Below are 16,926 nucleotides of genomic sequence, written 5' to 3' on the forward strand. Positions count from 1 at the left end.
GTGGTGAAACTGTGTCATTCGTAAGGCTTCCCGTCAAAAGTTGGCGTGGTATGTACTCTTAACAGAGCATACTTGAAAGTGCGTCATTGGAATGACACAGTTTACCACTGAAGAAATTATTCTGTGAATCTAGGCACGGAATATACTCTTAACAGCCCAAACTATCAAGTGCGTCAAACGAATGACACAGTTTTACTACAGTAAGGCTGCCCGTCAAAAGTTGTCGTGGTATGTACTCTTAACAGAGCGTACTTGAAAGTGCGTCATTGGAATTACACAGTTTATAATAACATTGTTCTATCTACACATGTTATCTTGCAATACATATAACGTTAGAATACTACACTGTGTATGCATGCCGAATTGCCCGACGTACCAGCTCGATCGCGGGTTGGATCGCCTGACCGCCGCACGTGGAAAGAACATGAGGCCTGAGCTGTCTGCTACGACCCGGAAGTACATGTGATAAATGCCGAAACGGTAGCAGAGAAACCCCCATGCAGTGCGAAATCTTCGCCGAAATGAGGCAAAGGGAGGCATTCTTTAGGTCAACTTTGACTGTACAAATCTTGTCTTGGAGTCATATTTGAATTCTCACGTGTAGTACATGACCTAGGACAACTCGTGAAGATTACAAAGACACATTTATATGGCTGATTGCACCGTTTTTGTGTGAACTATTGAGTTTTTCCGTGACCATGTCTTATGCCTCATATCGGCGCGTCAGACATGTGTTGCGAGGTAAAATTCATATTTTGGTCGGGATTTTGGTTTTCTAGTGTAGATATTCGCTGCCGATGATTTTAGAAGTTGCACCAAGTACGTGAGAAACTTACGTGGTTCGAGAAAGTACAGGTATCCAGAAGAAATGGCAGCATTTTGGTTGGGGAGGCGGGGGTTAAACTCCAAATGGTCATGTCGTTAAATAACAGTAAATTACTACGTGAACGTCATATAATTAGATTGGGAATGCTATGTGTTAAGCAACTTGATGTTCCATTCTCGGTTAGCGTATTTCTGGCCAATGTGAAATAACAAAAACAATTGATAGGTATTAGTAACGTTACCAGCCCCCAGAAGTTCCATGCAATCACTCACTCACGCACTATCCGGGATAATTAGATTATACTACTGTTGTCCCTGCCACAGGGGTTGGCAGCAGTCGGCTAGTAGTACTGGTCTTCACTCTGCACCTCCAGGCAGCCCTATCCAGTGGGTTAACACCTGCAAGGCCGCGCTCTCTGATGTCTCTCTTCACACACTCCATCCAGGTCTTTTTCGGCCTTCCTCAACCTCTGCTGCTATGCAGCTGCACTTCAATGATGTTACTAATACAGCCACTGACACGCTTAATGCAATATTGTGAAGATTTCTAGAGCCTATTGAATATTCACTGTTGATCTGTTCTTCTTTACAGATAATTAATTCCAGTCACCATGGTCCTGCTGTACGCGTGCGGCGCTGTTCTTCAAGGAGTCTTAGTGCCTGGTGCATGTCGACTTCAACTTGTTTGCAGGATGCTTCACTACAGAAGATGCTTCTTACCTTCTCTCTGCAGCCTACGGTGTTATTATAATAGTAATGCAGCAAAACAAAACCAAGTTCTGTGTCTTAAAAAGCCAGTTATCCTTCTTCACAGGCAAAGATTTTCTAGTCAGTCATTTTTAGGAAAAGACAAGAGTTCCTTGCTGTGGACAGTATGCTACAATGATGGCACCAAATGGTTATCAAAATGTCAAAGCTTGCTGATGCCATCGACTTGCAAGTACTCAGGAGTTACACATAAAGGAACAGACACACAGAAGGAAGATACAGACATACAGACAACTGAAGAACTGGTTTCCTCCATTCTGTCTCGCATCGAGGAGACTCAAAACGTCCCCCAGAAAACCTCAGATCTACCCGACAGTGCACGATTCTGGGTGAATCGCTTGTTAGAAATCGGCTGCACACAGAAACAAGTCTACCACTTCGTCACCACAAACTCACAGCTCCTCAACATCCCTGACGAGAAAGTAAAAGAAGTCTTCGCTCTGTTCCTGTACTTGGATATAAGCAAGAACAAAGTCATGGACCTCCTAAGCACTTATCCGGAGATCTTGAGAGAACAGCCGGCGGACTTGAAAAGGAAGGTACAGAGTCTGCAGAAACATGTGGCGAGCGTGGAGAATGTAGCAAAGGTGGTCCTAAAGTGTCCGCAGGTCCTGACTCTGCCACTGTCAAAAGTGAGAGGTGTCGTGGCAGTCCTGAAGGACAACTGCCAGTTCAAGAGTGCGCAGGTCTGTGAACCATATCTGATATTATTTCTAGTATATATTAAACTTTAAAGAAGAATTTGAATTTTTTCAATGTAAGTATATGCTAAAATATCGCATTGTTGATTACCTGGTTTTATACATGCTGCTCTTTTGATTGTTGTAAAATATGGTGTTTTTGTATACTACGAAAGTGTTTGTTGCCAAGTTTCAATCTCTTGTTAATCTGTTCTTGTATGTATGCATGTACTCTTACTATGTCAGTCAGTCTCATAAGACTATGACTTGACTGCGCAAAACCAAAAAAACAAAATAATGGTTCATTCCTAATAACAGAGTCATAAATCATCATTATGATACAAAAATGTATGCATAGGGGCCTGAATTTAAGGATTTAAAAAAAAAAATAAAGAACTATTCACTTGATTGATTTTCATAACAGTAAGTCTGATGACAATCATTCAATCGACTGCCATTGTCAGATCATAATCTGATGTACACATTTAGCCCCATGGGGATGAACATGCAAATAAAGATTCATTCAATAATAAACCAATCATCATCATCATCATCAGGTGCAGACCATCCTGACCACCACCCCCGTGGTTCTGTTGGCCTCTCCCGAGCATGCGGAGCTGCTGTTTCAGTACGCGTTCTTTGCCATGGGGGCCACCAGAGAGGACATGGTGAGGGCCTTCCTGTTCAGGCACACGTGGGAACACATCAGGAGCAGGCACATGTTTCTGGAGAGGAGGTCAGCACTTTAGCCTCCATAGCATGCCAAAAACTTGGGGTTTTGGGGGTCTTCATGGTCTTTGGGAGCTTTTTTATGCTAGTTTCTGATTGTATATAATATAGACAATGGCACGGTTGAATTACCCCCGTTTTTTTGCTAATCAGACAAGAGCCAAAGACCACCAAACCCCCAGTTCTATAAGCCTGCTACGGAGGCTAAGCACTTCAAGAACTTTATTCACCAAAACAACACATGATTGTTCGCATGTAGAGTAAGAGAAAAAGTAAATGTTTATTTCAGCATCAAGTGATGCATAGGAGGTTCCCTACTCCCCACAGCAGTGCAAACAAATTGATTCTACTCTAACAGTACATGTACCGGTAATGTAATAGAAAATGATATTTATGGCAGATAATTCAGAGTAATTCTGACTTGTTCCATAGAGGCATGTACCAACCCCCTGACAAGAAGGGGAAGACCAAAGACCCCAACCCTCCCCTCAGGGACATCCTGGCTACAACAACCAAGGACTTCCTCACTCAGGTACTGGCTTCTCCTTAAAATGTACCTTCAGCATAGACGTGCAAACATGTAGCTTAAGGCATTTGGTGTCCAATTAAGGTGGACATAGACACAGTGGATCAACACCCCACTGCCTCTACGGCCTCAAAATGCCATGGGACTACCTTTGCTAGTCTCCACCAGACTTCTTTTGCGGGGTGAATAAATTGTAGAAATCGGCCTAAAAAGGGTATTAATTGGCCAGAGAAGGTAGCCGGCCAGAGAAGCTCCATTTCCCTGCCGAGAAGTCTCGACCGATTTCTACAATTTATTCACCCCACAAAAGAAGTCTGGTGGAGACTATACCATTGCTACCATGTACAAGTATGTGTGGCAAAGTTGCCAGCTTCTTAATTGTTCTGTTTAGATTCTCAGCGGTCTGCTCAGCCTTCAATCCAGTACTTGTCATAAGGTCCTAAAGTCATTACTAGCACACTAGTACTCTCCAAGCAGAAGTTGATGGTGGAAGATCATTTGCTTTTTATATATGGCCCTTTTTTTGTCGCTACTACCACATAGAGAATGAGACTTATGTGGGGAAATGGTTACAGACTGGCCAGTTTGATACTGTCTTACCCCCACCAAATTTTTAAAAGATCTGCTTGAAGGCCCTAAAACACTGCACATTGAAGACACAATGACTTGATCCATGTCTTCCTACTTAGGTTGCTTTTGCCAGCTACGAGGAGTATGCAACGTTTGAGGCTCTTCTGGAACAAGAAGAAGAGACAGACGCGGACACAAGTGACATGTCCAGTTCTGATGAGTCTGAGACAGAGGAGGACACTGATGAGGATGAGGAGACAACAGAGAGATGAGATGATGAACAGGGTTGCCTTTCATAAGCAATATTTTTGGGGCTAAAAAACCCTAATGTCCACTACCAAAAAAAATATCCGCCCAAGCCCTTTATCTTTCATGCCAGCCAGGAAAGCCTAGCCTCTACCAGGCTTGAGGGCGCGGATGGAAATAGTAGAAATTGGCCAAATAGAGAGATGACACGCCGAGGGAGTTTAGCCATCCAGTTTACAGTTTCTGAGTCGCCGGCAAACTGTAAACTGGATGGCTAAACTCCCTCGGCGTGTTATCTCTCTATTTGGCCAATTTCTACTATTTCCAGCCGTGCCCTCAAGCCTGGTAGAGGCTAAGGAAAGCCGACTAGGGCTTCTGTGATATTATCACTCTCTAACGAAAAGGGCTGACACCCAGGCTATCAACAGGAAAGAGACACAGATTCCCCCATTAAAGAACAAGTCAGGACTCCTGGTTACTGTAAATGAATCTACATGTATATTTGTGGTATCTTTGTTTTGCAATATTCTGTCAAATGATGGATAAATGGACTCTGGCTAGAACACTCGTTCGACTACTAAGTACACAATATGTATATAATTGGGTCTTATTTACAAATTGACATAATACAATACAATGCAGTGACAAGGAAGCTGGACAGGTACGATATTTTAGGCAAAGAATGACTCCATTCTAGTAAATGTGCAAACATACTTGCCATGAACATCAAAGACATTATATACAATACAATCATATTGAAACTTGATGTTCTGGATCCTAGCACCACATATATGCACAGATGACAGTTTAGAAATCTAATTGCATAACATATATAATACATAATGAATACATGTACATTTCAATGGGACATATAAGTTAAGGCACATATTAATAGCCTGAATCCTTGTGATCATTTCATGGACACACTTTTTTGTCTCTTCTCATCATACGTTCTCTAGTTAAATATATTCTAGGGTTTAACATACTACACATATTAAAAGCATATTGAAAGTAATTTAGTAAGTAAAACTTATTCCTCATCATAGATGCATAAAAGCAAAGTTGTCCGACTAAAGGTTATCTTTGTAACACAGCAACACCTAACTGCTGTACGAATCAGGAACAGTCATTCAATTATTGCCCTGAAGAAGGTGTAGACTGTTGGATGTGAAAACCCACTGGTTGTATGTTGAATGAAGAACCCTCTAATACAGTCTCTGGCCAACCTGATGAAGTCATTCACGTCGGATGTGAAAACCCACCGGTTGTTAAGAACCTTCAGTTCTTATGTACACAGTCTCTTGCAAACAGATGAAATTATTCACAGATGACGGCTATCTCCTATAGTCACCACCAGACTAACAACGCGGGTTAAAAGGAAGGAAAATTTAGCCAATAGGGAGAATAATTGACTAGGGGAGTTTTGCCAGCGTAGAGTTCATTTGTCCGCTATCCTAGCCAACTAGTTCCCTTTTTACCAAAATCTATGATCCGTAAACCCGTAGGAAGGCCTGGTGGAGGCTAGCTATCTCCTAAAACTGTCCAATGACCTGTCGTCGTCTAGCGAGTTTTGGCTCCTCCCCTTTTTCTTCTGAGTCGCCATCCACTCCTCGTCATCCTCCTCGATGATTGACAGGCCTTTCCTGATCGCCTGCCGGTGCTTCTCTGCAACTTCCTGAGTAGCACTGAAGGCAATGAAAAAAGTCTTGATTTCAATGGGCCCTCGGGCTACACTAATAGGAACTAGTATGAATAAAAACATGAATAAAACAGGCTCAAGCTAACAAAAGGTTTATTCTCTCTCAAACGCATTCATATACATGAGGACTAGGCCCCCCAGCTCTGTCCTGCCACTTGCTACATAATGTAACCCAACACCACAGGGTGTCTGCTACAGCACCAGTCACCATGGTGACAGCTGTCTGTGTCATGTCATTGACCTTATGTGTTCGAGGAAGAAGAAGAATAGAGCAAAAACAATACTCAACATTTTCTTCTTGCATATCAAACAAAATATAGTTTGTGCTTTTAAACCTGCTTTTCTTAAAATTCCCCAGTGTCACTAATCGATGCTACCCAAAAGGTCTGACCGTTTCCGAAATCACACCAGTTGACTGACTTTTATGTTTTCCTTCGCAGAAGGAAGACATTGTTTTTGTTCTGTTTCTTCTTCTCCAAACAAATATGGTCAATGACCTGAACCAAACGTTTGTCACCATGGTAACTGGTGTTGGGTTACATCATGTTGCAATTGTTTTTCTTTTTTACTTTCTTCTACTAACCTCTGAACGTGACGCACTCCTTGTGCCCGTATATCTCGCGGCCAACCTGAGAGGCGTGTCCCCAAACTGATCCATATCATTGTCTAAGGATATGTATATTAGGAGAAGAGAAGAAGAAATATTTTGCTTCGAAGATGAAAAAAACTAAATATACACTATATACTGACCTCTGCAGAAACGTGACGCACTCCTTGTGCCCGTATATCTCGGCCAGTCTGAGCGGCGTGTCTGCTACAGCACCAGTTACCGTGGTGACAGACATCTGGTCTAGGCCATTAACCTTACTTGTTAGGATATGAGGAAGAAACAGAGCAGAAACATAAAGCTACTACACTGACCTCTGCAGAAAAGTGACGCACTCCTTGTGCCCGTATATCTCGGCCAGTCGTAGCGGCGTGTCCCCGAACTGGTCCTTCTTGTCGACGGGCGCGTTCATGGAGTGCAGGACGCGCAGGATGCTGAGGCGGCCCATCTCCGCCGCGAAGTGCGCCGGCGTCCACCCCGTGGTGGTCCGCATGTAGGGCTTGGCCCCGCTGTCCAGCAGCAGCCGCACGCTCTCGCCGTGCCCTGGAGGCCGAGAGATGGCGAAGAGATATGTTATAACAACATGGAGTGGAGGACGCGCAGGATGCAGAGGCGGCCATGAGGCAAAAGACAGCCCGGCCCTCTATACATGTATGCCCTGTCCCTAGTGCTGAAAAGCAGGTTGACAACTGATAACAAAAAAAAGAAGGAAACTTCAACCACAGTGTTTTGAATAGTATCAGGTCAATACATTTAATATGTGATTGATGGCAGGTGGAGCATATCAATTATGTAAATAAGAGCATAATACGCATCCGTCCTATCCATCGAAGAGGATGCTGCTTTCTGACCTTTACTTTGAACTGAAAGCTTTAATTTGGATTTGATGATGAACTGAACAGAACTGATCATGACCTGAAGAGGACGATTTCATCCTGCCCAGTCATCAGTGGCTCGTGTAGGGTTTTATCAAATCCGGTAATTCTTACATAATGGCTGCACCTTTATAAGCTGCCCAGTGTAGCGGCGTCCTGTCGTCCCACTCCGGATCCTTCACGTTGATCAGTGACTCTTATAGGGTTTTATCAAAGCAGGTAATTACCATATAATAAACTGTACCTTTATATGCGGCCCAGTGTAGCGGCGTCCTGTCGTCCCACTCCGGATCCTTCACGTTGATGTCCCGCCCGCTCTCCACCATCTCTTCCAGCGTGTCGTTATCGCCTATCGCCGCGGCCTCGTGCACGTCTGTCATCACCGCCATACTCATCTGCAGTAAGTGTATAACGTTATATAATAAGAGACATGGCTATACGTTAGTTATACACAGGTCTACAGTACACTTCAGAGACGACTAACGTTCAAACCACAATTTCCTCTCATCTTATCGTCGATGGCTGCCGTTTCGTGCACGTCTGACACCACCGCCATACTCATCTGGGTTGGATATGTTCACTGAGGGACACGGGCCGTATAGCATGGTTTAGTTTAGTGACAAATCATTAATTAAAGTATGGTTTAGGGTTTCTCACTCATATAATTTTTATAGCATATTATATATAGCAGTAAATGGGCGTATACAGAACGCTTTAGGGGATCAGTACAGTACTTGGATTAAAATAATATTAGACTGTGCTGCACTGATCTTCGAAATCTGAGTTAAGGCAACGATTACCATTTTCTAAATCTATAAGTAAAGTTTTTTTTTATTGTTACTATCGGTTCGCTCCCACAATCATCACATATAGCCACTAAGCCATTGTATGTAAGATTTCCGTACTGTAGTAGCTCCAGTAAGCCTTTTCACAACATATCAATGATTAACGTTTGACAGAAGATCGGGCCCTGTTGTTGTTCTAGTATCACGGGAACAGACCATTCGTGCAAGCACGCACAGACACTCAACCTCGCTTTCTTACCGGGTCATTTGGGCTCCTTGTGATAAACCCGCCGCCGCGTGCTATTGTAAGGCGGAAAGAATCGCTAAGCAAATACACCAAGTCCAGACAACGCCATATTTCAACAGCCCCGTTAACCGGCAACTATTAAACTCGACGAAAAACAATTATGAAACGCAGTGTCATTTTCCTTTGACAATTTTTTTTTCCATCCAAGATATGCAGGGAAACTCGTAGGGAACATTCTTGGGCGTATGTACATGTTAGGTCAGGGTGTAACGTAACACCGTTGCCTAGCAACCAATGTTTACCTTCCCATTGTGTCTCTACTTGAACAGGTAACTTGATACCCCGTAATGGTGGGGCTTAAGCCGAAATCTCTAGACGGTAATTCTTAGTTTTGTCGCTAATCGTAACACGTAAAGTGTGTCGATCCTTTGCATACAGGGGTACAGCAATGTTTCCAATTTAATAAAATTGTACGTAAACCACCAGAAGTAGCCTCCATAGCATGCCAAAAACTGGGGGTTTGGGGGGGGGTCTTCAGGGTCTTCATGTGCTATTTTCTGATTGCATATAGACCACATAGCCGGCCTGGTTGAATTACCCCCGTTTTTTTAACAGGGCTAGTCAGAAAACATCCGAAGACATTAACCAAACCCCCAGTTCTATAAGCCTGCTACGGAGGCTAACTAGAAGCCACTACATATATCCTGTGTACACATTTTGTATGGGCTGACGACGAAGGATCTACGTGGCTGTAGTGTTTGTTAAAAGTCAATCATGCGCGGCGTCAGAACTGACCGATCTGGTTATATTTTGAGAGGGAACTTTGTAGTATACATGACACCTGTTTCTCACACTCAACAGTGTCTGTTGTGTACGGTTATTGCTCCTCAGAAATTCTGCCTTGAGACCCTTTAAATACTCTGTCTACCGTGAACCCTAGGTATTTGCTGAACCATAAACATTGGTGCTCTACACAGCCATCCACAGATTCCGATTTAAGGTTTCATGTACAGAGAAAGGATGTGGGACAACACAATGATAATGCTTGCCAGACCTATATCTGATTAGTGGTATTTACGCCGAATTAAGGCATGAGATCGAACGGTTTTGATACAGTACTGTTTACGTTTCCAATGTATGCATTACCTGAACGACGTAAGGGTATTACCACATACACTTACCTGTTCAGTTTGAATTTTCTTGCCCCGCCGTAGAAACCCTCTCAGCCTCTGCCACTGTCGCTACGACCACGAAACGCGCCTTATCTTCCCGTTTTAACGCCGGTAAAGGTGGGATAACTAGTGGCAGGAACACCTGGTGGCGGCAGGTCACTCCATGATATATCACACCAGGTGAGGGGTCAAAGGTCATGCGATGCGAGTGACGCGCGAAATGAATTGTCAAATATTATGACCGATGTGGTAGCGAATCCGGACCAGACGTTTTTATAAATACATATATTCCAACATTTCATGATCAATTGTGAAAGTTCAAAGTTCGGATTCCTAACAGGTGTCCATACAAGTTTACATCAATGTAGGACGAACAAGAAGACATCAATGTATCAATATTCGTAACTTTCGGATAATAGATGATTTACTTGTTACAAGTTTCACTTGATCCAAGCACTGGGTGCCAAGATGTTGCAGGTTAGATTAAGATGGCCCTGCCCACCGTAACATTTAAAATCTAACTTGGGGGGTAGCCATCACCTTTCTCGTGACCTATCGCATCGGCATCAGCGTGAGATCTTATGATCACTTGATTTTTTTGTGAATTGACGCAATTGATAACGTTAGTATCTTATTCGATTTATAGAGAAATTTGAGGCCAAATCCGACGGTTACAATCATTGTAACGTCAGTATGCCTAATTTTCATGGGTTCCAGATATTTTTCAATGGTACAAAAGGCGTATTGGGTTGTCCTCTGTGAGCACATTTTTCACTGTTGAACCGGAATTTCCGAGAATGCAGAGGGTTTCACAGTCAGATACAGGACACAGATATAGAGTGTGTAGCATTGCAGTATCTGCCAGTATTCATGAGGGTCTGCATGCCCTTTTTCGTTAACCGTTATGGGCTATTTTAATTTACCGTTAATCGTTGCCGGCCCGCTCTAATTCAACGTTAAGCGTTATCAGTATATTCCTCGTGAAGCGTTATGGGTCGTTTTAATTCTACGTAAAACGTTATTTGTCATCCTAAATTCATCGTTAAGCGTTAATGAATAATTCTTCGTTACGCCTAATTTTGCCTTTCAAAGTGCAGGAAAATGCGTCATTGAAGGTTTAAAAATACAAAATTTCCCGGGGGAGAATGCCCCCGGACCCACCTACATTGCTCGCGCCTTTGGCGCTCGACTCGCGCTTCTGCGCTCGGTCCCTTCGGCTCTACTAGCCAGAACCAGTTTTCCCTTCAATTTCCGGAAGTTTGCGGAGAGTTACAGAATTTTTTTTAACGAATCCGTCAACCTTGACAGGCAAATTAACAAAAATCTTGAGTAAAATATGAAAACATCAGAAGGACCGACAAACACTCTCAACACTATGATTTGCCTCTCAAAATGCGGGAAATTGCGTTTTTGAAGGCTTAAAAACCCTAAATTTCCCAGGGGAGCATTCCCCCGGACCCCCCTAAATTACGAGCGCCTTCGGCGCTCCCCTCTAAAAATCCATCGGTAAAACTGGGCCGGCAGACTGAAAAAAATGCAAGCTGGCCGACGTCGACTCGGACACCCCGGTATTTGTGGACGCACTCGGGGACCAGGGCAGGTGGGAAGCACAGGGAACACATGCTTCATTACATGTAAGGTATACGTAATTTTGTCAATGATCACCTTTTCTCACAAAGCGAGGTACCAAATCCAGTGCAGCTCGAAAAAAAAGCCTGTCAATTTACCGTTAAGCGTTGTCGACCGTCCTGAATTTACCGTTAAGCGTTATCGGCCCTGCTGAATTTACCGTTAACCGTTGCCAGGACCCCCCCATGCAGACCCTCATTCATGCTAGTATTCATGATATGTAACAGGGCCCCATAGGTTTATACTAGCAGTGTTCATTTTCCTAAATTAAAGGTAAAAGACTAAAAGCCAGTAGCAGAAAATTGAAAACATTTACTTTACACGTTAATTTTCATAGTAATGCATATCATTACAAAGTGGTAAATACTTCGATTGTTAGAACATCAGGTAAATTAAGATATGACGTAGTGGGCTTGATGACGTCACGACCTGGTGCAATCCGCCCTCAGCCGGTTTGTCAGTGTTTATAGCCGGGCCCGGCTTGGACATATAACAGTTTGTCGTTTTGTAGTTGGTTTAAACGTTGAAACCTGTAGCGCAGAGGCAGTTAGGAGTTATCGTAGGAGTTGCAGTGTTGTTTTCTGTGGAACGGCTGTCAATTCTTCAATCCGGGTTGGTGCTGGGAAGAGGAAGAACGCACGCAGTTGGTTCGAGCGCGGGCCGCCGACATTTTTTTTGAGGACGATAAAAGTGAGTTGGGCGCTCAAGGTTCTTCTAGTTTCCAAGGACACGGCTCTTGTTATACAACATTTCCTAGAAGCATTGTGTGAGCTTTCCTGTTGGTTTAGAGCTGCCCATGTCAAGCTAAGAGTACTGTTTCTAAAACGTTTAGCTTCTTTTGAGCATAAATAGTTTGGTGTTGTTTACCACCCCCCTCCCCCATGACGTATGCACGCCATGGGCAACGTGACCGGCACGGTTCCAGGTCAGGCACACGTGACCAACAACCGACGAATGACAGCGGAGCACCAGAAACAACAACAACAGGGGGTTCAAAAATAGTTCAGTATGCACGCCACCGGCAACGTGACTTATTCTAATCTCCAAGCAGATGTTTCGGTGGCTGCAAAAGACAGTATCAAATTGGCCAGACAGTATCAAATTGGCCAGACAGTATCAAAGGGGCCACCTCTGGCCACCTACTAGTAGCTGGCCAATTTGATACTGTCTTTTGCAGCCACCGAATCATCTGCTTGGAGATTAACTTATTCCTGAGGCTCCTGAATGAACATGTAAATGAGATAAGCTAAGGATGTAAATCTGGCTACTACAGGGGTGCCAGAGTATACAGTGCAATTTTACGGAATACAGTGCAATCGTATTAGTATACAGTGCAATTTTACTAGTGACGTCAGTCGAATCACATGACTTGGACACTTGTAAAATTGCACTGTATTTCGTAAAATTGTAAACTTGCACTGTATTCCGTACTGCATACTCCGACACCCCTGTATTTCATGGGTACTAGCCGCTGAGGCCCCTAAATCACTGACGCCCAGTGAGGGGTCTGTGTTACACCAGGGACAGTGAAGGTGGTTCAAAAATAGATTGTTTTGTAACTTGCTCTATAATTTTTTTTCTGACGGCAGTTTCAACCAGTTTCAATTTGCATCAATTTTAGTCTAGACAACTGTTGTCCAATCCACCGGGGAATCAAGATAGTCTAGTGTTGTTTACCGCCCCCCCCTCCCCATAAATTATCTACGTAAGTATGCACGCTACTGGCAACGTGACCAGGGACGGGAGTTCAAAAATAGGTTGTTTTGTAACATGCTCTATAATATCTTACGACGGCAGTTTCAACCAGTCTGCATCAATTTAGTCTAGTACTACACAACTGTTGTCCAATCCACCAGGGAATCAAAACAAGCTAGCTATGGCGTCTCTTGGAGGGCATCCAACTGAATTTATCCAGTTGTCATGGCTGAAAACAAGGTTGTTGTGATATGGCATGATTGTTCTTGATGGACCCTGAAGTTGTACTGTACATATTTACTAGTCGCGGCTACAGTGTTCTCACCAGGTTTTTTTTTTTTCACAGCATAGGGGTCAGGTACGGAAGGGCAACTTTCGCCTAATTTCAGCCTAAAATTTTGGAACTCATAACCCCCTGAGACACTAGTATTTCTCACTTATTAGGGGACAGATTTTGTAAAATTAAGTCTAGTGTTGTTTATCGCCCCCCTCCCCCATTCAGTTATTTACTAGTATGCACGCCACTGGCAACGTGACCGTCACGGTATCTAGGACAGTGACTGAAGGAGATTCAAAAATAGATTATTTTGTAACATGCTAGATATAATTTTTCTACGATGGCAGTTTAAACCAGTCTGCATCAATTTAGTGTAGACAACTGTTGTCCAATCCACTGGGAAATCAAAACAAGCTAGCTGTGGAGACTCTTGTCATAGCCTGGGTGCCACACCTATAGCACATTGGACACAAAATGTCTGTGAGCATGGATATTTTGTGTCCAGTTTGCTATGGGTTTGGCACCCAGGCAGCCTGGGCCAGGCTACTCTTGTCATGGAGGGTCGCCAACTGAATTTATCCAGTTGTCAATGTCATGGCTGAAAACAAGGTTGTTGTGATATAACATGATCATCCTTGATGGTCCTTGAAGTTGTACTGTACATATTTACAAGTCGTTACGATGAATCTGTGGCATTTCCCTTGTCAGATTGGTTTGTTTCCATGTACATGATTTTACACTATTCTTAGTTATACGTAATATGTAAAGAACAAAACTTATAAAATTGGTAGACAGAAAATTAACAAAACCAAATGAGGTGTTGGTAAGCTACAGTTAAAGGCAAACAAGACTGACCAACTGTCTCTAATCATCATGTTTCAGCACTTGTCTGATGTTCATTCTGTGTGAGATTACCTCATCTTCCTTACTGGTAACTAACCAAGATGTTTCTCTTCTCCTTACAGGTTATCAGTGCATGATACGGTTCTTGGTTTAGAAAACTCAGAAGGATCTCAGAATTAAAGTCAAAGACTTGAGGAAAGGACACAAGAAGGTTCCACAGTTGTTGAACAACCATGGAAGGGACTGCAAAATCTGAGCCGCTAACCATCCAGGGCAAGTCAAATAGGCCTGAGCTCAAACGCCTTGCGATGCCGAAAAAGCCTAAAGACAGATACGAAAACGAATGGGACGAGGCCAAGCCCGAAACCCCGCCGACCACGGTCAGAGGACCCTTGCTGTTCGGCAAACCCAGGCCAAGCAAGTTCTCCCACCTAGCTGCACAGATGGAAACAGAGGAGTCAGGCACAGCGACAGACGAACTGAACAGACTGCAGCCTACAATAACTCGTGCTGCACCCAAGCTACAGATAGCGCAAAATTACCACCACACGCAGCTGCAAGGAAAGGGACTGCTGAAGCAGCCACAGCTGCAGGATTTCGAGAAGAACGCAGGTGTCCATGTGGCGCCCGAACAGCTGCGGAAGGGCGTGCCGGGGGAAGTCTCAAAAGTTCAGCGCGTTCCCGGGAAGGTGGCGCAGTTGAACGGGGAACAGAGAGCCAGTTCGTTGCCAGGCACGCCGACTGGAACCCCGCCCAAAACTTCAGCAGAGAAGCACCACAGCTGGTTTGGGGTTGTGCAGGAGGAGAAGCCGCCCTGTGTCCCACAGACCATCTACCTGCCTGAGCAGAGAAGATGGTAAGTTTGGTTTTCTTGAGGTTGAACTCTAAGTCTAACGTCTAAGAAACTTAAATTTTTTTCTTCAGGAGGTGCTTGTGATTGGTTTGCATTATTGTGCATGTATGACTCACATGAGGGTAAGAGTGGAAATTATTTCAGAAAATAATACAGCTTTTATGAAGGAACTATTTGATAGTATTGATGATGATATATTTAATAACCCACACACACTCATGGACACAGGAATGTCTTTTTTGTCACTGTTGATATATAATAGAATGAAATTATTTTACCAAGACTACATGTACTGTACAGTATATATATGTTGTGTTTGCATGTTTGATTTTGATTTTTGTATTCAGACAGTCTGTTCTAACTTCTAGTTTTGGTAAGTGTATTTTGTGCGCACATAAACGTTGTTGTACAGACTACATCATAGTACATGACATGTTTCTATGCTGTGTTTGCAGGTTTGGTTTTGGCCCGGTGTACCAGCCCACCCAGACCGTGTGTGTTCCCGTCCAACCCAAAGTCAGCGTTGTAGACCAGGTCAAGCAGAAGGGCCTGTCCACCAAAACCAAGCAGTTTTACCATCAGGACTCCGATAGAGACTTCTTTGTGGACAAAAACCACCAGGAGATGCCTAAGATAACCAAGAGATGCCCCAGGAGCAACGCAGAATTCAACGCCCTCGCACCTTCGACGTTGTGAAGGAAGGAATCGGCAAAGAACTTGTAAAGATTGTGTCTGTCTATGGATTTATGTATTCAGATATTTGTAAAACGACAGTTTGTACATTTGCATACCAAGTGACCAAGGCAGTGATCAATACATGTACTGTAGAGCTCAGTCAGCAGAGGATGGTTGGTGAAACTTATCAAGGAAAATTGAAATTAGCCATACAGTCAACAGTGTCAGTATTTTTTCTCTAACCTGATTGTCATCCTCTGTATAGTTGTTACCACTCACTGGTTCTCTTGGTTTGCTTGCTGCCATATTGGTAGAAGTTAAAGGGGAGAGCCAGTGGTAACTACACAGGATGGCACCCAGGTACATTTGTATTATCCTTTCAGGAGTCATACCAAGTACAGTGTTGTATGTAAAGATTTCACTCTGGCAGAAATTCAGAATCTGTTTCCTTAACTGAATGCTAGTACTGATCAAACTTAACAACATTGAACATGATTTAAGACAAAAACTTTATGTTAATTGCCTTTATGCTACCTCAGATTGAATGACCAACACTGTAGAGGCAGTTGTTGTTAAGTACTACATGTAGTACTAAGTACTTAAAGGACATGGGCTTGTTCTCGAGCTCTGGTTTACTCCATTTACTTTGTATTAGTTTTCAAAAATGAGAAGAAAGGATAGAAGATTGGTTACCATAATAAAAAAAGGGAGAGTGTTAACATAATCAATGTGATTCAAGTTTTGTTATTGCCAGTATCTATCAATATCATTGGAATGAAAAATGTACAAAATGTATTTTCTGAGAAAATTATGATGAGATGACTACAAGTCAGTAAGTTAGTGATGTTTGAAAGACGGAGTAAGGAAAATGTGCCAGTGTTAACTGAATTCACTTCTCTGTGTTGTTATTTATAAAATTGTTGTCCTTGTTGATAATAAATCCTTTTGGTGCTTTGATCTGTATATGATGATTCAGTTGTCATTTATCAATTCATATCTATGAATGGAGGTGGTGAGGAAAATTTTTGCTGGAAGAAAAGGTAAACATTCATATTTGTAAATTCTCATTCTGTTCATACTCATAGACAAGATGTAAGACAAGTTTTGGTTGGTTTGTTTTCTCCCAGAAAGTACAAGAATGTGATTATTCCATATAAATGCAATGAAGGGTCGGTTTTGGGTCATTTATAGGCCTGCATTTATACATCATGATTTATCAATGAGT

The 16,926-nt window shown here is 43.0% G+C and overlaps 3 protein-coding genes across 3 annotated transcripts; 2 read left to right on the forward strand and 1 right to left on the reverse strand.

Annotated features, from left to right (window-relative positions):
• The first annotated feature begins 1,687 nt into the window (after positions 1 to 1,687).
• Positions 1,688 to 4,466, forward strand: LOC109465368 (transcription termination factor 4, mitochondrial-like). Its single transcript, XM_019762583.1, has 4 exons — positions 1,688 to 2,279; positions 2,831 to 3,009; positions 3,435 to 3,534; positions 4,218 to 4,466. The coding sequence occupies exons 1-4, from the start codon at positions 1,749 to 1,751 to the stop codon at positions 4,368 to 4,370; spliced, it is 963 nt and encodes a 320-aa protein (XP_019618142.1). The 5' UTR covers positions 1,688 to 1,748; the 3' UTR covers positions 4,371 to 4,466.
• A 212-nt stretch (positions 4,467 to 4,678) lies between these two features.
• On the reverse strand, positions 4,679 to 8,717 carry LOC109465385 (ankyrin repeat domain-containing protein 66-like). Its single transcript, XM_019762606.1, has 3 exons — positions 7,770 to 8,717; positions 6,965 to 7,193; positions 4,679 to 6,029 (listed from the first exon to the last, which is right to left on the reverse strand). Exons 1-3 carry the CDS (start codon positions 7,918 to 7,920, stop codon positions 5,870 to 5,872), a joined length of 540 nt encoding a protein of 179 aa, XP_019618165.1. The 5' UTR covers positions 7,921 to 8,717; the 3' UTR covers positions 4,679 to 5,869.
• A 3,059-nt stretch (positions 8,718 to 11,776) lies between these two features.
• LOC109465371 lies at positions 11,777 to 16,660 on the forward strand. The gene is made up of 3 exons (XM_019762585.1): positions 11,777 to 12,048; positions 14,296 to 15,029; positions 15,482 to 16,660. Exons 2-3 carry the CDS (start codon positions 14,407 to 14,409, stop codon positions 15,720 to 15,722), a joined length of 864 nt encoding a protein of 287 aa, XP_019618144.1. The 5' UTR covers positions 11,777 to 12,048; positions 14,296 to 14,406; the 3' UTR covers positions 15,723 to 16,660.
• Positions 16,661 to 16,926: the final 266 nt, after the last annotated feature.

The sequence above is a fragment of the Branchiostoma belcheri genome, unplaced genomic scaffold (genome assembly GCF_001625305.1).
Source record: "Branchiostoma belcheri isolate BF01 breed outbred unplaced genomic scaffold, Haploidv18h27 scaffold15, whole genome shotgun sequence".
Classification (NCBI taxonomy): domain Eukaryota; kingdom Metazoa; phylum Chordata; class Leptocardii; order Amphioxiformes; family Branchiostomatidae; genus Branchiostoma; species Branchiostoma belcheri.